Source organism: Pelobates fuscus, chromosome 1 (genome assembly GCF_036172605.1).
Source record: "Pelobates fuscus isolate aPelFus1 chromosome 1, aPelFus1.pri, whole genome shotgun sequence".
Taxonomy (NCBI): Eukaryota; Metazoa; Chordata; class Amphibia; order Anura; family Pelobatidae; genus Pelobates; species Pelobates fuscus.
The window spans coordinates 458,007,990-458,032,967 of record NC_086317.1 but is presented as its reverse complement, the minus strand read 5'-3'; the positions used below and the strand labels follow the sequence as shown (position 1 = coordinate 458,032,967).

Sequence of the window (24,978 nt, the reverse complement as noted above, 5' to 3'; positions counted from 1 at the left end):
TTCTAAATCAAGAATAGGTACGTTCACAGTGTGCAACATTGGCATTCAATGTCTCCACACTCTGCATAGCGACACTGAACTTTCCCCGTAGAGATGCATGAATTCAATGCATATCTATTAAGAGATGCTGATTTGCACAGTGCTGCGTTTTACCGCACATGCACAATAGTCTCCCAATTCTTTTCTGTGGGAAAGTATGATTGGCTGAGATCGTCAACTTTCATGATCTCAGCCAAGGAGGCGGGGCGGAGGCGGGCCCAGCCACAGCGGACCTACACGGTGCGTTGTTTTTTTTTTACTTTAACAGGGGTTAGGGGGGGATCTAAATTGTATTTTTTTGAACACTGTAGTGTCAGGAATGAACGTTTGTATTTGATAAAATTATGTTGTTCCTTTATCAATGAAATTGCAACAGCTAAATTAGTAAGTTTCATTTGGTGATGTCTTTGATCTAATTCTTTCCCTTTAACCCCTTAAGGACACATGACGTGTGTGACACGTCATGATTCCCTTTTATTCCAGAAGTTTGGTCCTTAAGGGGTTAAGCATTCTCTGTTTAATTGTTATGCAGTTACTATACTTTGATTATGAAATGAACTGCATGAAGTGTAAATGTCATGTCAAAGATGTGGCATTGGCAGACAAATGCTTTTATTTAGCTTTCTCTGTATTTTTAAGGACCTGTTTGTTTGTTTTTCTCAATATGTTTCACTGCTGGAGGTTTGTGATAAGGTCCCTGCTGTCTCTAATGGGGATAATTTTTTATTTTTTTCTGAGCAGTGTCCTGATTAGTCAGTGAATGTTATAAACTCCGCTAATTAAACCGGTTTTATTTTACCCTGGTATCTGCTGTTAGAAAAGTGTGCACGTAATAAGCCTGTTTGATATGGAGGAAACCGGTCAGTATTTCCACTGCTATAAAACAATGTTTTCCAACTTTTCTTAACAAGGGAAGGGCAAAAGTCCTATACAAGCACTGGATGCAGGTCCAATCTCTCTTAGGGCCCACTCCACACACATAAATCACTTTAGCTTGAATGCATAAAATTTGCATTGGTTGTATATCTACCAAATATTTGTTTTTTGTTTTTAGATTTGGGCAGTGGAGTGTCCCTTTAAATAAGTCATGTAATAAAAGTATCATTATTATTATTATGATATTTATATAGCGCCGTCAAATTCCGCAGCGCTTTACAATGGGTGGACGAACAGACATGTAGTTGTAACCAGACAAGTTGGACACACAGGAACAGAGGGGTTGAGGGCCCTTCTCACTGAGCTTACATGCTAGAGGGAGTGGGGTAAAGTGACACAAAAGGTAAGGATAGTATTAGACTAATGACAATTGCAGAAGAGGATGTTTATCATGATGTTTATACTAGGTTAGGTTCCAGGAAAAAAGACTATCCAACCACAGCTGTAAGGCAGGGGGCTAATAATGGAACCTTGGTAATACCTAGGGTTTGGTTTATGAATATTAGAGAAATTAAGACCATGGAAAGTTAAAACTTAACTCTCTTGTCTTACATCAACACCAACAATGCATAATAAGGTCTTAAAGATACAGCTGCCTGAAGCATTCTTCAATTTGGAACTCATCAATGATGCAGGTTATATGCTGAGAAACTGTCTTTTTTCCAGAGTGTTGACCACTTTTCCCCTAAACGCCACGCTGGCACTTCACCGCGGCAGCCGAGAGATGAAGGGGAGAGGAGGACCCGGAGCTGTAGCCTGCAGCTCCGCTGGGTTTTTCCTCTCGCGAGGCTGGAGCATTGACACTGTTCTCATTGCAATGCTGCAGAGCCAAATCTCGCGAGAGAAGGGAACTCTAACTGCAGGCTAGAGTTCACTCATCACCGGACCACCAAGGCTTCACCACTGGACCACCATGGCTTGCAGGCAATGTCCTGAGCTAAAATAAGTGGGGGGTATAGCGTTTATTAGTACTTTTTAAAATGTAAATAAGAATGGGGGGGGGAGGCATATTCCCCACCCCTGTATTTTAGGCCTCTCAGCACTTTCAAACATGTCACTGGTCTTGTGATAAGAATTGTGCAGGCATTTACTTTGGACAGTTTGTCCAAATCAAATATCTTTTAATCCACACTCTGACGAATCATCCAGGATTTATCTGTGGAGGCTTTTTTATTAACTCATCTGGGTGTGGAATTCAATTAATTTTATTCAGAACTACCATATAAACCAAATCTGTGCAGAAGTCTACTGATGATGATGATGATGATGATGATGATGATGATGATGATGATGATAAAAAAAAAAACCTCCGCAACCAATAATATTGAATTGATTTTTCTCCTGTAAATCGTGGCTACACAGACGCACTACTACAAAACTATTTGGGGTCTATTCACTAAATACTTTTCATTCAATTCGGCAAACGGAATTAATTTATTCATTGTCAACTACGGTAAATTGAAACTATACTGAGTTGAATGGGTCCCTAGTATTTTTAAATTAATCTCATTGCTAAAAAGCAAAAGTGAATTGCAGCAAAATAGCATTGAACTTCCCTGAGTATGTTAGGATCAGGGTTTGGGGAATGGGTTATTGAGAATAGTGTTACGATGACTTAGGGTTAGGTGTGAGAGAGGTGCAGTGTGTTTGTATGGGATGCAATGGGTATGTGAGCGGTGCACTATGTGTGCATCAGGGGTGCAATGTGTGTGTGTGTTTGTGAGGGGTACAAGTTCTGCTAGTCTGTTTAACCCCTTAAGGACACATGACATGTGTGACATGTCATGATTCCCTTTTATTCCAGAAGTTTGGTCCTTAAGGGGTTAAGAGGAATTGGAAAAACGGAATCAAAGAAATTCATCTGGAGTTCGGCTGTTTGAGAATAGCCAAACTAGTAAACGTATATAAAGATTCAACTGAATTTAAACATCGAGCATTATGGTTTTCGAATGGAAGCGAAAATATGGCCGAAATAAATTAATGAGCCTTTTATGAATAGCCAAATGAGTTTCAAATGGCAAACGTTCCATTGAAATGGCCCCTTTGTGTACATCGTATTTTACATTTTTCTTCTCTTCATTTCCAAAAGCTTGAGTTCTGCAACAAGAACTTAAATAGGAGTCTTGTAAAAATTTGGAAGAGCACGGAAGAAATCCGGATTTATTTAGCACGTGAGCCAAAATATAATCTTATTTAATGTAGACTTAGACCCTGCTCCTTGACTGGAACAAAGCTTTGATGTTGTGAGTGCCTTTATGGTTTGATAGACATGAACCATCATCAATATCTATCTCTCTTTGGTGTTCTTCACAAATGCGTTCTTTTATTTATTTTTTGTTCTCTTCTGGATTTCCACATTAATCAGCGTACAATGCAGTTGGAAAGCATACAAAGTACTAGTTTTATTTATATTGCCATAAAAAGACAGCAAAGATGGATTAAGACGCATTTGGCTCTTCTTTAAGGAAATAGCTTGTTCAGCTGAATGGTTTTGCTGTATCTTAAGATGGCTTTAGAGAGACACTCCAGGTGCATGCTAGCTCTGTGTACAATACGCGACATTCAGAGCTGCTGTAAATCTTTTTATACTTACATTTTTATTGCTGACGAATATAAGAAAAATGCAACAGTCGAAGCATTTTAGGCAAATGCGCCCTCCCACAAGAAGGAAAGTTAAACTATGATTGATATCGGAAGTTGGTAATGGTTCTTGTAACGTTAAATAAAATTTCAAACCGTAATAGAAATTAGACCACCCTAATCAATAGATGTATTCATGTACTCTGAGCATTGGCGTAGGAACCAAAGAAAGTTAGCGAGGACAGCTTTTCATAACACGTAAGCGCCCCTTAGGGAGCATGTGTGAAACCGCACAGATTTCTATTGGGAAATTGATACATGATCAATGGGGAGGCTATTAGTAGAATGTGATATAGACCTATATCAGCTACCTGACCTCATCTTTTTATATATGTATGCAAATTCTCGCAACAAAAAAATTAATTGTTCAATAAAGGTCTTTCTACTGATATTTTCAGCTTGCTTCTTGTTGAAATGTCATTGGTTTTAAAATGTGGAGAAGATAACCATCGTCTTTAAAATAGGTTTTGTTTTTCTCATCTTAAATAGTAAAACATAATACAAGGTCTCTGCATTTGCAGATGACCTACTATTCACGGTACCTGACTCGCTCAAAATTCTCCCACATATTCTTAAGGAAATAGATATCTACGGTGGGATATCCAATTTCCAAGCCAACCTTGCTAAGTGTGAGTTATTTCCCTTAAACACAAAGCCTGAAATAGACGTAAATTTGAAGCAGCAGTTGCACTTTACATGGACCAACACCTCCGTTAAATATCTAGGAATTCACTTACCACATAAAATTGAACAACTATATGAACTTAATTTTCCCTTCCTTCTAGCAGCTATATCTAAGGATCTGAAAACTTGACACAAACCGTGTTATGGATGGTTTTGTAGACTTAACATCTTAAAAATTAATGTGTTACCCCGCATCCTATATGCACAACAAACGATTCCCATAGTATTCCCCAAGAAATTTTTCGACACAGTCAGGACGATGTTAACGTACTTTCTTTGGTCACACACACACACCCCCGACTGGCAAACTCTCACTAAACCTTGTGAGAAGAGGGGTTTGGGGCTCCCTAATATAGACACATACCACAAAGCCATACACCTGGCTATGAAAAACGCGAACACGACTCAACAATGGGTGAAAATATTCATTCTTTGAGATTCCTATTCTGACGATCCCCTGGTACAGGTCTGGCCAAATGTTCCTACAACGCAAACAATGGGCACACAATAGTCATTTCTCCTCGCTGTACCCACTCACACAACCCCCTTTTCGAAGCAGGAATCTCCGGTAAGTCGTAGAGACTTTACCACATCAAACCCTACCTCATGCTTCAAGATATTGTACAGGAGAACATATTAAAATCACTGAACAATCTCCTCTCAACATAATCCCCCACAGGCATGCAACATCTCCAATATACACAACTAGCTCACTTCATCCGGGGCATGAAACTCATACCGGATGGTGATAGACCTCACAAATACCTGAATTCCCATGATTCACAGTGAAATTGTCGGATGAACTACAAACTGGCTTATCACAAACCCAGTGGCAGAGGATATTCCTTAAGGCACACAAGGCATCCACATAAAATACACAATAGTGCTAAAGATGCTTGCTGGAGATGCCAACAACCTGATCCACATCCAGCCCATATCTGGTGGCAATGTCCAACAATAACTACATTCTGGAAACGCATACACACACTTATACAGGATATCAACGCAATACAATTTCCGTTCTCCCCAGAATACATGTTGTTTCTTTTACCACCACCTCAACAAAAGAGACAGGGAACAGCCCTGATCACGCACCTGCTTATGGCAGCAAACCAACTCATCCCAGTCCACTGGAAACGGATAAATCCCCCATCCGTCATGGACTGGATCCAACGAGTGGAAAGGGTAAAATAAATGGAATAAATCACTTATGCCATTTCCAAAAACTACACAAAATTTACACAAATTTGGGGACCATGGAACACCTTCCTACAGGTGGATGCTCACATCCAATGAACCGTATGCGCTTCTAGAACACATGTATTAGCCGACAGATGAATCCCTAAGAGACGGTACGGAACACTCATAAGCCCCACTTAAATCGTGTTCTCATGGAAAACCACACCTCAATGTAGCAGATTACCTCTGTTAAAACTACAAAAACCATATCGATATGCACAACACACTCCTGTGTCGCTCTATACTACATCAGTAACCTACAATGCACACATATTATTTTATACACTTCAAGGTATGCACTATTACTTTTAAATGTACGGTAATTTATGAAATATTACAAAATTTTTATATGTTACAAAACTGTATAAATGTCATCGTATAACGCAAGACACATGGTAAGTGTACGCTTATATTTTTGGCAAAATTACTAATTGTCTTTTGCGAAACTGTTCCTTTGAATTAATGTTATAATGTATGTGAATACATATGAAAAAATAATAATTTTTCAAAATAGTAAAACGTCCTTGGGAGAAAGGTACCAATAATATATTTATACTGTTACAAATTTATATAAATTGTATAAAAAGACTGTTATAAGAAATAACAGTTAAAAAGATTTTTTTCTAAATCTACAATAATGTCAGAAATAAATATAAAGTGCAACTTGCAAGGAAACAGGCCAGGTCACGATAGATATTCTTCTTGTGCAAAATCTTGGGTCAGAAGTGACTTGCAATTCGTGTAGACATATAAACAAAACAGAAAAAGGAATCCCAATCAACCTATGGAATCATCAAAAAGAGATGTACTCACATTTACCAGAGCTAAAACCAGCTCTAGTGTAATGGGCGTAGAGTGGTATGACACCACTTCTAGGATATGAGTAGATGTAGTAGTAAGGTTTATTTGCGGAAAAACAGAACAGACAAAAATAGCGCTCTCCGTCTAAATTAAAACAGGAGTAAAAAGAAAATAAATCTTACTCACACTTTATTGAGCAGACTGACCCCTCAATGATTAAGGCACAGGTGGTATGATCCCCAACCTGGATTCTTTGGTCCTCACTGGAGTTGTGGAACAGGATGCCAGGCAAATAACAATAGCATAAAAATAATAAAAACAAGGAAAGTGGCCCAATTCTGAATTAAAATAGCCAAAATTCCTTTATTAAACGTGTAATCCACATATCTAAATATAATTAACTGTCAATATTTTAACTTAAAAGAACAACAATTAATTTGACGAGTATTTAAAAAAAAAAAAAGCGTTTCCTTCCTTTAAAACATTTTTATTAATCTGCCAAAGTACCTGGAAAAATAAATGGTTATGTTCATTAGTTAAAGAGCTATCAAAATTTAACATTCATTATGTATACCTACACAGTAACCCCCATTAATCTGCAACATGTTTCTTTGTGTAGCTTTGAGTTTTAGGGTTTAGGCAATAACCAATTAGATGTTAACATGGCAAAGGCCAATTAAATCTTAGCACGTCTGACATGTCATTAGTCTTTATAGGTTTAAACAATCTAAAGGTTTTCTTTGAGATTTTTTAAACTTCTATGTCCAATATATGATGTTTGGTAATTTCAGTAACATCTTTTTTTTTTAATTTATATATGTTTAACATAGAATGTGACGGCAGATAAGAACCATTCGGCCCATCTAGTCTGCCCAATTTTCTAAATACTTCCATTAGTCCCTGGCCTTATCTTATAGTTAGGATAGCCTTATGCCTATCCCACGCATGCTTAAACTCCTTTACTGTGTTAACCTCTACCACTACAGCTGGAAGGCTATTCCATGCATCCACTACCCTCTCAGTTTAGGTGAGTTGAGAGCATTTTTTGAGTACTATAAATAGTAGCAGACCTTTGGGTTTTGGACCGTAATACACCTTTTATTAAATTAATCTCTGATGTAGGGTAGACCATAAAACAAGGTTCAGTGTAAAATATAATTGTACCATTAGAGATGTATTTAATATCGTTTTATAAAGTCTTTAGATTGTATTGGTATATAAATACGTTTGTATCACTGCCCCAGTAGCCTCCGTCTCGGCAAGAATGACCTTAAAAATATGTGATATATGTGCTGTATGTGTGTGTTTGGAAAGATCAGTCTCTTAAATGTGAAGCATTTTGGACCACTTTTAAGATCAAAACTGCTTCAACCTTGACATTTCTGTTGTCTTGAAAGAACAACTCACTTGAAAACCTGCCACAACATGTAAGTGGCATTTAGGTCTGGGTTTTATCAAAGCCGTTCAAAAACACACTATTTCTCCTTCTGCAGAATTCTCTTGACGATCTACTTGTATGTTTAAAGGGTTACTACACCCTTTTTTTTTTTTTACTTAATGGTGACATGGTATTATTAACTTGGTCCTCCCCTTATATTTAAAAATACAAACAAACAAAAAAAAAGTTATAAATAAGTAGCGACAGATGTCATTGTTGTACAGATTTAAAGGGACACTCCAAAAGCTTCAGATTTCTTGTCTACAGCCATTGCAAGCCATCCCTTCTTCCCTAGCTTATGCTTTCTGTGGCTGTCCAATCACAGACTTCCCAAAGTTCAATGAGACGTCTTCGCAAGGCAGGTGTTATGAAAAGATTAGGTCCCATTCTTCACACATAAAGAACTTGAGCTAGCTCAATGAGAAGTCTCAACTGAGCTAAACAACCAGGAAGTAACAAGACCAGTTGTCTGATTGACAACCAGAGGGTGTAACAAGATAAATTATAAAAGTGCCAATTTCTATTGAAATCTGCACGTTTTTGTAAAAATTAAAAAGCAGAGGACTCCATTATCACACATAAAGTACTTTAGCAACAGCGTTCCGGGCTGCCGAAGTCTCATATGGAGGGGGTGCAACTATACCCCGGCACAGAAGCGCATATTTCTCTGTATGTACAGCGTTTTAAACAGAAATGCTGCACCGACAGATTCCTTACTTATGAACCCTTCGAAAAGCAAATAGTGGTCATGGTGGTTGTAGTAACCATTTAGGAACACAGTTTTGTTGTATGAACCACATTTGGTTCAGCTCCGACGTAGATACTGTTCGTCTCCTCTGCTATGTTTTGATGTGGTAAAATGTATGGCTGCGTCAATGATGGCAGAATGTATAACTGATGGCAGAGTGGCTTCAGACCATCACACCCCTACAACTGTGCTTGACAACTGTTTTTGTTTTTTTTGACAATCACAGTAATTGAGGCACAAAAGTTCGACCTCTGATGCGTTTATCTTTTAGTGACCTTCTGCAGATCTCAGTAAGACTGTAGAATTGTGAATTTTCACTGTTAATAGAATAATTCAAACTTTATTTGATCGTGAATTTTGGATCTCACAAACCTTAGAATTCGTATTGTAAACTTAATGGACAACTGTCATCATGTTTTCACTTCTCAGTTTATAACATTTAGCGAAACCTAATGATATTTTTGAAATAATGTATATTTATTTTTTGGGGAGAAAAGTTAACTTTTTTTTTTTTTTTTTTTTAAATCTAAATGAGGAGTATGTCGGGTCTCATCGGTCATCTGACCAACGTCTGCTCAACCTAGCTTGCCTGCTGCTGCAGTTTCACACTGAGCAATCACAGTAGCATGCAACTTAGAATGAGCCAAAGTCAGTCAGAGAACAGTTGAATCTGACCTGACATAGAGCCTCATCCAGATATAAAAGTAACATTTTCTCCAAAAAACCTTCATACATCATTAGAAATATATATAATTAAAGGGACACTATAGGCACCCAGACCACTTCAGCTCTTTGAAGTAGTCTTGGTGCAGTGTCTCAGGATTCTTAAAACTGCAATTGTAATTATTGTAGTTTCTGATAAACTGCAATAACTACCTTTGAGGGTTATCTCCACCTCTAGTGACTGTCTACCAGAGAGCCACTAGAGGGGGATTTAGGGGACTTTTAGTCATGCTATGCATGAGGACATCCAGCGTCACCCGAAATCCCATACAAAAGCATTGTATAATGGTAACGTGAGCATGGCGAGCATTGCACATGCGCATTAGGTCCCCCCTGCTGGCTGACTTCTGAGGAGGAAGAGCAGAGGTGGAACCTGAACCAGCGCTAAGGTATATCAGCGCTGGAATCAGGTAAGTTACAGAAGGAGTTTTTAACACCTTCTGCACCCTGGGGTGGAGAGTGGAAGGGGGAGGGAGGGGTTTTCCTGGTGTTAGTTTCCCCTTAAGCATCATAAAATGTGATAAACTTTTAGAAAATGAGAAGTAGGTTTTCTACAATGTCTTGTCACATAACCTCATGGTGAAGTCCAGTTTGGACAGATCTCAATCCTTTACATGGTAGGGCCTCCATTACTTAAATCTTTAAATCTGGATCTCTATTTAAATACCCAGTTCTGATTATTCTATCTATTTGAGCGTATAAAATCACGTCTGTATTTTATGAGTGAATGTGTGGGTGAGTTTATGTGTATGTAAGTACATCTACAAATGTATTAATGGTTTCACGCTAGTCTCCAGCTCTGCACTAGAATGGCATAGTGCCTAATGATTTTCTTTTCTTTAATAAACGAAAAATGTACCAGAAACATTCATCTGTAACTGTGAAATGACAAATGCAACATAATTAGCTGAAGTGTCATCTGTTCCACTTTAGGCTTTGAAGGCAGTGAAAGAAATACAAGATGGTGCCGAGCCTTACATTGGAAACCTGCAACCCAAGCGTGAAAGAACACGCGACTATCATATCAAACTGCATGTTAAGAGAGAGGTGATGGAGCAGCTGCCAGTAAATATGAAAGTTACCCCGAAGCTCATAATAAAAGCTGAGACCCAAATCAATGGGGATCAAGACAGGTAGGTACAGTCTGCTTAGCGTTTGCCCAGTATTGTGGACTTAAATGTAAACGTAAATGGAGCTTGGTATACCACCCCGAAGCTGGGAGCTTATGTTTCCACTTACTGCTGAAAAAAATGCTGCTACTTGAATTCTGAAACCCAGAGCAATATATATGTTGTGATAAGTTGTTGTGGATTCAGAAGGGAAGCACCCATCATAAATCTATACAGCTGGGTGACCTGCAACTCCCACATTGCCTAGTCTAGCTGTAATTCCTGGGTGTCAGGGTTCCACAGTTAGGGTGAAAACTTTACAATGGTCACCTTCTGTGTGTAATAGTAGGCAGTTGTCCTTACTCCATGAAAGCAATCATTTTCAGTTGTTGAGTAAGTGTTACAGTTGCACTTTTCATACTTCACAATGGTGACTCCCTATCATTGATTTTCATTTAATACTCTTTATACAAAAAATAACCTAATAAACTAAATTTAAATGGCAGTCTAAGGACAAAAAACACTTCAGCTTAATGAAGATGTGTTTTGATGAAAATATCCTGACCCTGCAGTTTACTTCCGTTCCCTGTTAGAGATTCGGCACTGTTTTAGTTTGTCCGAAGCACACCTCCAGTGGCTGTCAATCAGACAGCAACACCAACAGCTTCTAAAAGCATGCTATAAGGCCAAGTGCTTGCTTTAGGACTTGCAGGAGCCTTGCCGTGAGCGTGCCTGCATGTTTTAAGATAATCCTCCATTGGAGTTGTGCGGATTCGTAGCTCTGTTATATGCTGGCAGTTGCAACCCTGGGCGTAAATTGTGAGCTGAGCCGGCACTTCTCTTACAGAAGAATTATAATGGCAAATCACAGTGAAAGCCACTCACTGTGTTTTCTGTGTGTATCTGAGTGTGTGCAGATCTGTGTGTGTGTTACAGTGCATACATCCCAGCATTCAAATGCTGCACACAAATAAAAAAAGCATCACAAAACTGCATAATTTATAATAAAGGTATAATTTGTACACAAACCGGCAACTGACTGATAGCTACTTCTCACTTGTACACTCATCGTAAACATAACTGCTATAAGTAAAAAGATGTGCAGTAAGTGGCTGATAGTCTGAAACATTACACAAGAAGATTGAAGTAATCAGGGCTAGCGCTACACAATATCCCCAGCAAAACCTTGTAGGGCAACTACAGAGAAGGTCCAATGACAAGTATATCACCGTATTAGAATAATCTCAAAAGAGGAAAGAGAAAAAAGGAAGAAAACACATGGGGTCTGTTCGCTAAATGCAGAATGGCAGGTAAATGGGAGTTCAATTGTCACAATTTGGCTATTTTTAGTCCATTTGGCAAATCACAAATGGCAAATTAGGATTATTAGGGTTATTTAACCAAATGTGCACTTCTATTCTACTGCAGCTCTGTAGACCTTTGAAATTAGCCAAAGCTCCATTTTGGCTGTTTAGGGACGAATTGGCTTTGTTTGGTCATTCCATTTACCGTACCCTGATACAGACCAGGGTAACTGCTCCTTAATCCTAAATAACCCTCTCAAACTACGCCAAATACCCCTTAGCACTCTAAGGATATCCTACATCCTGCACCATCTCATACCTGGCTCTTAAATTAGTGACTTTTTGTTTTTTATTCTTATAGCTGTGAAATTCATTAAAAATCTGTTTATCATTCGGTTCTTAGGGAATACAGGGAACCACAGACACTTTTGAACAACTGAATGTTGAAAATTAAGCCAAATGCAAACAAAATGAAAACCGAATTTGGCATTTAGTAGTTAGACCCCATGGCCTTGCATAGGTTACCAGCAGCGGTCAGTCACGCAAGTAGGTTTAGCCACCTCTTCGGCTGCAGATATAAACAAATGCTGTCATTTTAGTTCAGTTGATTTTTCTGGTGCTAGAATTCTCAATTAGGCCATAAACTACCTGTCCTTTGTTGGTCATTTGGATAGAGAATGGATTAGAATTCCCCTTTAAATTAGACATTTTTGTCATGGTCTGTGCTTTCAAGAAAGATTATTCCAAGGTGCTGCCTCGGTCAGTGGTGGCAGTCATTGGCTCCCAGGACTACATTTCACATTGAGGCTTAGCCAGCATCGTGAATATTGACAGCCTTTTTTGCATATCTTGTGGGTTTTCTCAACAGATTACTTTAACAAAAGTGTTATAATGCAAGTCATCTGTAAATAAGATGAGATACTGCTGTTTCCTATTGTACTTTTGCCATTGATGCCTAAATGTAGTGTAATTTGCAATCCTTAGTACTTCTCAATAAATCTCTCCGTGGCTTTTCTTTACCTTTCAATGAGAAGTATGTAGGTAATGGTTTCTCTAATAGGCTTATGCATCTAGGTCACTGAATAATTCAAAGATCCATTTTAATAGCTAATGTTTTCCTGTAAAGTAGTACTTTGATGGTTTATGTTGTTTTAACAAGATTCAGGCATAAGTACACCAATTTATTCTCGTAAAACGGGGGGGGGGGAGAATAGAAAAAAAAATGCTTTTATATAAGTCTCAAATAAAAATCTAGCACTTGCAGAACATTACTGCATTTCCCAAGATCTGCTTTATTTACTCTGTTTTTAAGTAAGGTTCGTCAACGTTTTCTGAATTCCCCGTCCTGCTATTAAAGAGCTTGAATTTTTAGTGGAGTTTCTGGAGATGTAAAAGTGGCTCATAATTTACACTGTTTTCTCCATCTCTCTAGCAACGCCAGTGATAGCTGGCTTCAGAGAGAGAGGAAGAGTGTGTGTACATGTATATTATATATTTGTATTTTACATGTGCATGTATGTATATTTTATATATAAAATATGTTTTGTTTTTGGTTGGTATATTTGTGTGTTCCTCATTCTCTGGTCCTCTAAACAGGGATCTGATTGTCACTTATTCATCCGCTTATAAAAACTGTTCTGACAGGAAAAGTTGTGCCGACTAGCAATCAATCCACAGGAACCTGGTAACTGCCTTTGGGGTCAAAGGCCGGTTACAGCCTATCAGATCTAGAGGAGGGGTATTTAGGCCCAGTTCTCATCCTGCTCAGTGCCCTGTCGTGGTTTTCCTTGTGGTTGTCCGAGAGCGCGTTATTGATTCTGGTTATTCTGGTTATTTGACTTTGGCATTGTTTTTGACTTCCTTGTTTTCTGGCATCCCTGACTCCTGGCTTTTCCTTATCGTTGTGTCTCTTTCTGTCTCCCTTGACCTTGGCTATTCCTGACTTTTCTTTGGTACATTAGTCCGGCCATTCTAAGGTCCGGTAATACGTTACCTATCAGTCCTCTGTGTTACACAATTCTACGTGCGGGATCATACTGTATTCCTGACACTGATGGTTCTACGCAGTGGCTGTTTTAGCTGTTCCTAGAAATGCACTCTTCTGGACAAAGATCTCAGATGTCTCACCTGGAATCTGCTGGAACCACTTTCCCAGCTTAGGGGTTACAACACCGGGTGCTCCTAGTACAATTGGAATTACTACTGCTGACACATTCCACATCCTTTCTATCTCCTCCATCAGTCCTTTTATTTGTCCACCTTGCGTTATATTCATTGGGTATTGCCACATCATCCACCAGAGCAGTTTTCCATTCCTGGTCTACCACTACAGTACTTGTTTCTCCATCTGGATCTGAAAGTCCCACAGGACCTTAGCCCTGTCATTCTCAACTGCGCTTTGTGGCATCTCCCATTTAGACTTTGGCAGGTCAAGCCCATATTCTGTGCATATGTTTTGTTTTGGTAAACAATCACAGCAAGTTAGTTGGGCCTCCCCATGTATGCTAGCATCTTGCACCTGGCTACTGTGTGCTGGATAGGCTTGGAGGCCTCTATGCACATTCTGCACCCTCTGGGCATTTCTGGTGTGGTGAACCCTTGTTTCTATTGATCTGTTGCTCAGTCCCTATTCCTGCTTCACTAGGATTAGTGCCTCAATGCTGTCTTTTAGTCCTGCTTTTAACCATCCACTGGTAGAATTTTGTAATGTGAGCCACATACATGATTTGGTACATCTCATAAAGCAGTTTGTCTTGCCACGACACCTCTGCATCTTCTATTTGTTCTTGTCTCAGGCATTCCCTTGCCAGTTCATCTGTAGGAGCCATCTCCATGATGTACTTGTGAATGCACATCATGAAGATAATCTTTACACTCATCAGGTCCTTTCTAACTGTTTTACAGTCTCTGGGTGCTGGATTTTGGATGGAATCCTCAATTAATTACGTGTTAAACAGATTTTTTTATTGAGTTCACAAAAAAAAAAAAGTTTTTACCCACACTGGGGGGAGCAGTTTGTAACATTTGCTAAAATCAACAATTAAAAGTCTGTCTTTAACATCATATAAAGAGATGAAACTTGGAGACCGTATATAGGTATCAGATAGACAGAAGGCATTATTCTTGATGTAACAGTGAACAGTTTAGACTATCCGATCAGGTGCAATTCACAAATATCCTGCTATGCATCAGTGAGTTATAGGGAGTCGCTCCCCCATGATTCATCTCCCAGTCGACTAGCATCTGCGCTCTCCTGACTGTCCTCCCCGCAACCCATCCCCTCCATTTATTTTGAGTAGTTACTGGTTCTATCCATGGAATCCAGCTCTTCTCTTGGACAGTTTATTATTCCAGCTGGGTACCTGGTGACAGGAAGGGTATATGTCTAATGGAGTGGATCTTGTTCTTGTTATTATGCTGGAAATACGGAACTGTCTGACTTTCTGTTGGTACTTGGATTTTGTTATCCTCTTTGCCTCTTCCTTATGACTGCGATGTGTTTTTGTTATTACTAGGTACTTGAAGCTGTTCTCTAGTTGGCCTTGTGGCACTATAACCTCCTTTAGTCCAGTTAATCTTCCCCCTTACTGCTATCATCTGCTCACAATTATCTAGTCTGAATGATAACACTGATGTCTTTGCTCTATATCCCCTTAAGGACCAAACTTCTGGAATAAAAGGGAATCATGACGTGTCACACACGTCATGTGTCCTTAAGGGGATATACTAGTTAGGTGGAACAGGGAGTCTTCACTCTTGGAATACAGTTGGATGTCCATATAGAGGAGGTGACTGATGGTATTTGCACTTTTGAACCTGTTTCCATGTCCACTTTTCATAATGATCTGGCTGAGGGTATTGAGGCATATGCACTGCAGCCTTGGGGATAACATATCTCCTTTGTAAACGCCACCTTTGTTTTTTCACTTGTGTTGTTCTAGGGTTGCTTACCCTTTGCCTATTGAGTTCTTGATTAAGACTCATAATGTCTTGTTAAACTTGTATAGAGTCAAGTATTCCAGTATCTCTCTATGTATTTGCATTGTGCCATATGATTTCTTGTAGTCAATCCAGGCTGTGCACAGATTGGCGTGTCTGGTCTTAGAATCCCATGTGACTGCTTGATCCACCAGGAGTGGGTATTTTGATACTCTGGTGTTCCCAATCCCCTTCTAAATATTGCTCTTGTATTGACTTATATGCCCATCGATCTTGGAAACTATGATGCCTGACGAGACCTTCCATATTGTGGGGAGGCAGGTGATTGGTCTGTAGTTAAATGGTGTTATTCCTTTGTGAATGTCATTAATGACCAATATTGTTCTGTCTTGTGTTATGCTTTCTAGGGTGTGAGCATGTTGCTAGTAGCGGGTCAATTTGTGCTGCTAGGGTTTCATGCAGCATTGTTAGTTTATCTAGTAGCTTTGGATCATATTAGGTCCTGATGCTGGTCAACTCTTCATGTTGGCTCTTTGTTGGATATCTAGTCCTGTGGTGGTGACTGGTTCCTGTTCTTGAAGCATGCAGTGGTCTGCTTTCAGGTTTTTGTAGCCAATGGACCTTGGTGTTATGTGATGCATGTTTCTCCTAGATGTTCTTCTAATACTGTTCAATCTCATTTCTGGGTAAGTCTGGGGTTGATATGTTGTTAACCTGCAACTGTACATACACCTTGGATGGCTATTTGGTAAACAGGACACTTATTCACTCTGGTTTATCTGCTTGTCGGTGCTGTGAGCCTTTACTTGGCTGTTTCCAGAATTTCTGGTACGGGCATACATTTTTATTTCCTCAGTAGCCAGTATTTATCCTTGATCTCTCCACCTCTGTGAAGGTGATCCAGCTTGGGTCTCTCCCATTTGCAACACCTTGATGATTAAACTAGTTTAGGATTAACCACACCCATATATGATACTTTGCAAATTAAAGATTAATTGATAAAGACTAAAATAAGTAAAAATCCACATTTCATGGAAAGGGACCAATTGAAGATGAAGAAACCTGAGCAAATAAATTAAGTGTGTGTGTGTGGGCGGGGGTATTATATATACGTGGCACATATATTATAGACCACTAACGATATATACCCACCTCAATTATAAAAGAGTAAAATGAAACAAGAGTCATGTTGGCTCAGGTGTTGACAGGATTAGCAAGGTCTACTTCAAGTGCTAAGAAACCAGGGCATGTGGCTACTGGACACAAAGTGAGAACTTAGATCTGCTGGACTGCTACTGCAATAGCACACCTAATAAGAAGGGCTACATGAAATATATAGATGAATAAGAGACCAGCATCTACACTTAAAGGACCACTATAGTCACCCAGACTACTTCAGCTCAATGAAGTGGTCTGGGTGCGAGGTCCCCCAGGGTTTAATCCTTCAGATGTAAACATAGCAGTTTCAGAGAATCTTCCTGACAGCCGCTAGAGGCACTTCCCCGACGCTCAATGCGAAAGCATTGAGCACGCAGAACGTCCATAGGAAAGCATTAAGAAAGGCTTTTCTATGGTCGTTTTTAATGCGCGCGGCTCTGGCCGCACATGCGCATTCGGCTCCACTCGGGAGCTGACGTCGGAGAGGGAGGAGAGGTCACCAGCACTGAGGGAGCCCGGTGCTGGATAAAGGTAAGTGGCTGAAGGGGTTTTAACCCCTTCAGCCCAGCGGGAGTTGGGCCCTGAGGATTATATAGTGCCAGGAAAACGAGTTTGTTTTCCTGACACTATAGTGGTCCTTTAACACCAAAATAGCAATATACGCAACATTTCAACATAGTCAAGAGTAAACTAGTATTACAACTGGAAATAACATGAACATGAAGACTTTATGTAAAGTCTAAAACTATTGCAATTCCTGTACCCTGACTAAAGGGAAATACTGGGATGTAATTCAAATACTAAGAAAGTACTGAGGATGCAACTCTGTCTGTGTAGTAGAACCAAAAAATAAATAAATAAATAAATTTACACTCCTATGCATATAGTGCAGTGCAGGGTGTGCATAATAAATGTAGTGTGTGTAGTGAGTGCAGAGTGTGTATACTGAATGTAGTGTGTTTGTAGTGTGTGCAGAGTGTGTATAGTGAATGTAGTGTGTTTGTAGTGAATGTAGTGTTTGTAGTGAGTGCAGTGTGTATAATAAATGTACTGTGTTTGTAGTGAGTGCTGAGTGTGTAAAATGAATATAGTATGTTTGTAGTGAGTGCGCATAATAAATGTACTGTATTTGTAGTGAGTGCAGAGTGTGTATAATGAATATAGTATGTTTGTAGTGAGTGCAGTGTGTATAATAAATGTAGTGAGTGCAGAGTGTATATAATGAATGTAGTGTGTTTGTAGTGAGTGCAGAGTGTGTTTAATGAATATAGTATGTTTGTAGTGAGTGCAGTGTGTATAATAAATGTACTGTTTGTAGTGAGTGCAGAGTGTGTATAATGAATGTAGTGTGTTTGTAGTGAGTGCAGAGTGTGCATGGTGAATGCAGTGTGTTTGTAGTAAGTGCAGAGTGTGTATAATGAATGCAGTGTGTTTGTAGTAAGTGCAGAGTGTGTATAGTGAATGTAGTGTGTTTGTATTAAGTACAGAGCGTGTATAATGAATGCAGAGTGTTTGTAGTGAGTGCAGAGTGTGTATAGTGAATGTAGTGTGTGTGTGTAGTGAGTGCAGTGTGTGTATAGTGAATAGAATGTGTTTGTAGTAAGTGCAGATTGTATGTAGTGAGTGCAGAGTGTATAATTAATGCAGTGTGTTAAGTGAGTGCAAAGTAAGTAGTGAATGTAGTGTGTTTGTAGTGAGTGCAGAGTGTGTATAATGAATGCAGTGTGTTTGTAGTAAGTGCAGAGTGTGTATAGTGAATGTAGTGTATTTGTAGTGAGTACAGAGTGTGTATAATGAATGCAGAGTGTTTGTAGTGTGTGCAGAGTGTGTATAATGAATGCAGTGTGTTTGTAGTAAGTGCAGCGTGTGTATAATGAATGTAGTGTGTTTGTAGTAAGTGCAGAGTGTGTATAGTGAATGTAGTGTATCTGTAGTGAATGCAGAGTGTGTATAATGAATGCAGTGTGTGTAGTTAATGTTGTGTGTTTGTAGTAAGTGCAGGTTGTGTATAGTGTATGTAGTGAGTGCAGTGTGTGTATAATGAATGCAGTGTGTATGCGCTTGATGGTGTGTGTGTGTGTGTGTGTGTGCTGGATTATTGTGTGTGTGTGTGTGGGGGGGGGGGGGAGGGAGGCTCAGTATTTCAGGAAATCTTACATCTCTAACTTTGACACAGGCTTGTACTTTTGTTGCCTACAATGAATATTTAACAAAATAAAAATAATTAGTAGTGTTTTTTATTATTATTATTTATTTCCACTTGTGGAAGATCATTTTCTGCACCTTTTTACTGTTGGCTATTGTTTAACACAGTGAAGTGTGTGTAATTATGGTGATAATTAATGGCCATTCGTGAAAGCTGATTACGTTGTGTAAATGAGATTTGAAAGTGTTGCCATTGTTAATGATTGAGCTTAATCCCCCCCCAACAGAAATCCATAATTAATTAATTAGTTCCATCTTGGCTCCATTAATGTATTAATTGAAATGATTCAGTCTGCATAATGATATTTAAGACCCACAATACGCCTGCTTAGATTACACTGGGTGCATGGCTGTATGTAGGTTTATACTACACACTCATTCATTCCATTTTATTCTCACCTTATTCTTTCAGATCATTCATGGAAAAAAATAATTACAAAGCGCCGAATCAGACCACAAGTTATAGTAATAATAACCAACCGTCACAGAGTGAATGGGACATTGATCTATGTGACAGTGACTGGGAATCCACTTCTGGGAGCTTCATGATTAATCTGGACGCCTTACAGGCCAATGGAAATTTGCAAAATGGTGGCCATCCTGAAGATCTGGATTACCCTGACTTTTGTCATTTATTTGTTTGTGGTCAACAAAGAGACCTCACCATGTGTGTAAGTACCAGCTCATTTAGAATGGGGGAAGGTAGGTGTGATCTAGCCTAGTACACTTGTCTTTTCTGTTTGCTCTGTGGAGCTAACAGAAAATAAAAAATGCCTTCTAATTGACAGGCTTTTTGGCACAATTTTCCTAAAATGTAAAAAAAATACAAACTCCAAAACAGTGAGCTGAAAGTGCTTCATGTGGAATGTTCTTTTAAGACAAAGGGACTCCACCCTGTAAAATATCATGCAAGGGTTTATTGCAATCTAGCTAATGGAAAGCAGGCTTGTTCTAAATGCCTCCAGCAGATGGAATGTTAATAAATAATGCACATAATTAGATAAAGCAGCAGAAAAAAATTATGGGAAGAACTAAACACAAAACGAGTTGTTATGTTCAACGGCCATTATCCACGAGAAAGTGAACATAACAACAATAAACGCGTTGGGTTTCACTTTTCTCTGTTTTTCTGTTCCCCCGATATTTTATCTGAATTACATGCGTCGACTTAAACAGTTTATTCATATTTTCAACTGCTGGAGGCTTTTAAACTCATAATTTTTTTTTTTTTTTTAAGAACTTAAACAGATCCTTGCTGTTTATAAAACAAACAAAAAAAAATCAATGAATTAACCTTTTTGGCAGATGCCCTTAATTTAGGGATGTCAATCTATCCAACAACAAAGCTGATGGTTATTATCTGAAAAGCAGATCGAAGAAGACACTTGTAATTTTTTTTTTTATTTTTTTTTTTAATCTTTAAAAGAGCGATCTGTTTATATGGTTTCCAGTTTCTCTGACAAATTATACACAACCAATGCCGTTTGGACTGATATTGTCTCAGTGGCTGAGCTGTATCTCTTGGTATTGGTCACCAGGTAGTATCACTCATTCACTGATTACAGGCTTCCAGGCTTAATTAGTACTTTGGGAGCTGTAATCGATCAATAGCTGCAGATTGAAGTTCTTTAAATCGCGCTTTGTGTTGGTTTCCATGGCTATATTGCTGTTGTGTCTCTGTTAGAAGTGTCCTTTAAAGCTACAAAAAAATACCTAAATAAAACATTTTATTTTTTTTATATGGATTCTACTTTGAGAAGAAGTCAGTTTTTCATGGGTGTTGCAGTGTTTGTAGTTATCATGATCATAGAAAACATTCAATTACAATGTATATCATACAGACTTTGCAAAATATAAGGCATGGTACATGTCTGAGATTTACCAGTGCATTAACATTAAAAAAAGAAGAAAGAAAATAAAAAATATATAAAAGAGGACATTATAAACGGAGTATGAATAAAAGTGCCAGCACCGAATTACATGCACTCTTCTTTCAAGGAACACAAATGCTTTAGTCCCCCTGTCCCTAGTTATGTAGGTCGTCTCCCTCCATCCCCGTGTGTCCCATAAAAATAATAAAATAAAGGTTTTTACTTACCTTTTACCAGCTCCCTCAGCGCTGCTAATATTTATTTTTTTCTCCTTCCACGACATCATGGAAGAGTCGTGGCCACCTCCGGTGTGGTCCGATCCACATAATGGAGCACTAGGGACCTCATGCACACTGCATGAACTTCTAAGCTTCCCCACAGGAAAGGATACAAAAAACACACATTTCCCTAACACCCCAAAAGTACCTTAAAAATACATAAAACCCCAAAGTTACATCCCCTGATAGCCCCGATCTGGGTGACCAACATATCCAAAAATCCCCCAGATCTGTTCAGGAATTTCCTGGAAGTCAATGTTCTTACCCTGGAGCTTGTTTCCCTTGTTCGTGGGAACGTTTCCACAAAACCGTGTCTTTCAAAGTGTTGTAGAACCAAACTCAGCCGATCGTGGAAGTCCAGCGGTGTTCGGGAGTTTGTGTTTGAACATAGTTAAATGAACTTAACAACCAAACACCGCTGCCTGTCTTCATGCGAACAAGATGGCCATCACCTCGTGGTCGTCCATAGGAATTGCGGCCACCCAGACGAACACTTAGAACACTGCGGTGGAAATTTTACAAAGTATCAATTAGGCTTAACAAGCTCCAGGACGGTCTCCAGTTCGTGCGGCTGTTCGGTTCCCGAACCATATAGTCCAAATACACGAACAGAGACTTTTACATTACATTTTACAGGGCCCATAGTCTGTGGGCAGGAGGCTGGCAAGCAGGCTCACCCAGGAGCTCATGGCAAACTCACTTGAACATTAGAGACTAACCAGTACTATGAGCCTAGTAGCAGACTTCCACTGCTCCATAATAAAAGTAACATAACTGCTAGCATCACCAATTCACCATTAGCAAGTTCAGAAAAAAAAAATTGGGATACTTTGGACGTATGATAGAGTTTAGTGAATAAACCCCATATAGTTCACTGTAAAATGCTATTGAAAGTTAAACAGAAAGAATGCGTCTGGCTTTTATGTTTTTGTCAAAATCAAGGATGCATCATTCTCCTCTCCTTGCTAGCAAAAAACATCTATATTTTAAAAATGGCATTATAAAAGGCACCCAGGTTATGTTGTCACCGCAGCACTTTAATAATGCAACAAAAAGATTGTCTCTTGAAAATGTTTTTATTTTCAGCACAGCGTACTTTGACGTATAAAGCAAATCAAACACCTTCAGCTGTCTTGTAATGACAGATTGTGCTCAGAGATGTCGTGGGATTAAATGTCATTGAAAACACAAACATATCTGTGATATACAAATATGTTCTAGAAACTTACGATTTATTCATAAATCTCTCTCAAATTCTATGCAGCGGGTACATACAAATTACAGGCTGAGAGCTGATTTACACAAGTTTGCATTGCAAAGAAAAGAATTGTATAGTAGCACAATAGCTAAAGTGTAGGGGAGCAGGGTGTTATTCAATATTTTGCCACCTTTTGAGTGTTAGAAACAGAAAGTGTGGTGGGATTAAACCATAAACGTACAGCATTTTGGTTAAAGGATCACTATAGGGTCAGGAATACAAACATGTATTCCTGACCCTATAGTGTTAAAAACCACTATCTAGCCCCTGCCTTGTTCCCCCTCGCTTCCCTAAATATATTAAAATCGTACTTGTATTCAAGTATGTAGCTGCTGTCTCTGCCCCTGACCCGCCTGCTTTGCTAACATGATCAGAAGTGATTCTTTGAGCCAATCACAATGCTTTCCCATAGGATTGGCTGACACTGTCAAGGAAGCAGATCAGGGGCAGAGCCAGCATGATTCAAACACAGCCCTGGCCAATCAGCATCTCCTCATAGAGGTCTATTGATGCATCCATCAATGCTTTCTATGCGAAAGGTTCAGTGTCTCCATGTGATGTAAGCACTGCATTTTCTCTGAAAAGACAGTGTTTACTGCAAAAAGCCTGAAGGGAATGATTATACTCACCAGAACAAATTCAATAAGCTGTAGTTGTTCTGGTGACCAGAGTGTCCCTTTAAAGTCATGAATAGGTTGGTATTTAAATCAGTTTCTCTCTACCAAAACTATCATGTACATCTGGTGGTCCATTATATATTGGTTTTTCACTGGAACAAATGGGAGATATCCTTAAATCCATTGTGTGAGCAGGATTACATTTTGTATGGAGAATGAAGTGAGTCTAGAGACTATATTAAATGTCTGGAGTCTTGGAGGACACAATAATTCATCTGTTAGAGACGGATTCCATAAGGATGGAGGTAGATTGGATTGAATGGGGAGTGATGCCTTTTTTATGGTCTGATTTTATTGTGGTCTAGGCAGCATCAAATTTATGAAAAATAAAAAAATAGCAAAAGCAATTAACAGATCTGTTTTTATCTGCCCTCAGTCTTCCACAGGCACATCGTTTATATCGGCAGCAGAAAAATTTCTGAATGAAGAAAATAGACGGGCAGAGGACTTTGAGAAAGTCTTGAACTCCCATATTGAAGAAATGCAGAGATATTCAGAAAACACGTTGGCCAAATATACAATTCTCCATCAAAACAGACATATATGAAACCTAAACGAAAAGGAGGAACAACTGCCGTAGATGCTTTGAGGATCGAACAGGAACCCTTTCATATTACGATCACTAGAACAATTGAAACCATTAAAATAACATGCAAACAGAATTAAAATGTAAATTATTTACCTGTACACATATATTGTAAAACAAATTCTAATGTTTGTTTTAAGAACAATGAATTATTCACAGTAAATGACAATCTTTAAACTAAGATTATTTTAACTCATTGCTGTAATATTTGTTTTTACACACCCAGAATTGGCTGTTTCTGCTGATGACATAATATATTTTCTTGCACTAATATCATGCCTTAAATGTTGATGCAATCTTTCAATAAAAACAAAAAATAATTTATTTTATGTGTGAATACTTTTAATCCAATACTTATATAGTACCAGTTAATATATTGAACAACACTCCTTAATACTGTCTGGGAATGGCAAATTACCTTACCTCCTTAATCTTCAGACCTCAATCTCCGAGACTGTGTAGAGACCATTTTCAGTGTTATTCTACATTCTACTGCATTAAATTGTTTTGGTAGAATGTATTGTGGAAGACTGAATAATACCACAGCTTGCTGAATCCTTAATGGATAGGAATGCAAATGAAGTAAGCACTATGGAGATGGACTCCTTTGCTGCTGAAGGTGTAACTCCACCTCTGGCAGTCATTAATACTTTGCAAGCTTGTTCTGGGCTGGATAATGTCAATTCTGTGCATATTTCTATGTAGAGAGTTGCATTCATTGGCTGAGAGAAGCCAGCTGAAGCTTTCAGCTAAAGAATGACCAGTAGGATTGGCATCCAGGTTTGTAGAAGCTGTATGCATGTCACGGCCAGCATCCCAGGAGACGAGGTGCCCAGCAGGGCCAAGTCAAGGGGCAAACTGTTGCTAATAGTTTGTCCCATTATCAGGAATCTGGGCTAGGGACTCTGGATATAGAGATGTAGCGATTATGGTGATTGCAGTAACTCTTTAATGAAATTAATATTGTTAAGATGGAGGTATACGGTGGAATAGTTGGAGATAGTTCACTGCCTCAGACATCTTTCAATAGCATGTCAAACCTGGAGCGTTCACAAGAATAACTAGGTGCCCAATATGAAAATATTAAATGCATGTAATTGCAGTTTTTCCCCTGCAATGTCACCCTCTTTTCTAGTACTCAGTTTTTTGTTTTGTTTTTGCCATTTTATCCTCTTTCTTTGGCTATCTCCAACGCTCTTCTGTTGTCTCCAGTTTCGGTGTCTTTTGTCAATTGCTTACTTTTTTCTTTTCAATCCCTCTCCTATTTTCCGCTCTCTTAATCCTGTCTATTACTCCTTCGTATTGCTTATTGCTCCCACTTTATCCCTCTAAACTGTCCAGAGTG

The 24,978-nt window shown here is 38.9% G+C and overlaps 1 protein-coding gene across 1 annotated transcript in view; it reads left to right on the top strand.

Moving 5' to 3' along the window:
• The window catches only part of DEUP1 (deuterosome assembly protein 1), a 62,245-nt gene extending 38,288 nt beyond the window's left edge, over positions 1-23,957 (top strand). The window contains exons 11-13 of the mRNA XM_063444949.1: positions 10,182-10,381; positions 19,376-19,634; positions 23,424-23,957. Coding sequence (XP_063301019.1) covers positions 10,182-10,381; positions 19,376-19,634; positions 23,424-23,594 — 630 coding nt within the window. The 3' untranslated portion in view covers positions 23,595-23,957. The remainder of the gene's footprint in view (positions 1-10,181; positions 10,382-19,375; positions 19,635-23,423) is intronic.
• The last annotated feature ends 1,021 nt before the right edge of the window (positions 23,958-24,978 follow it).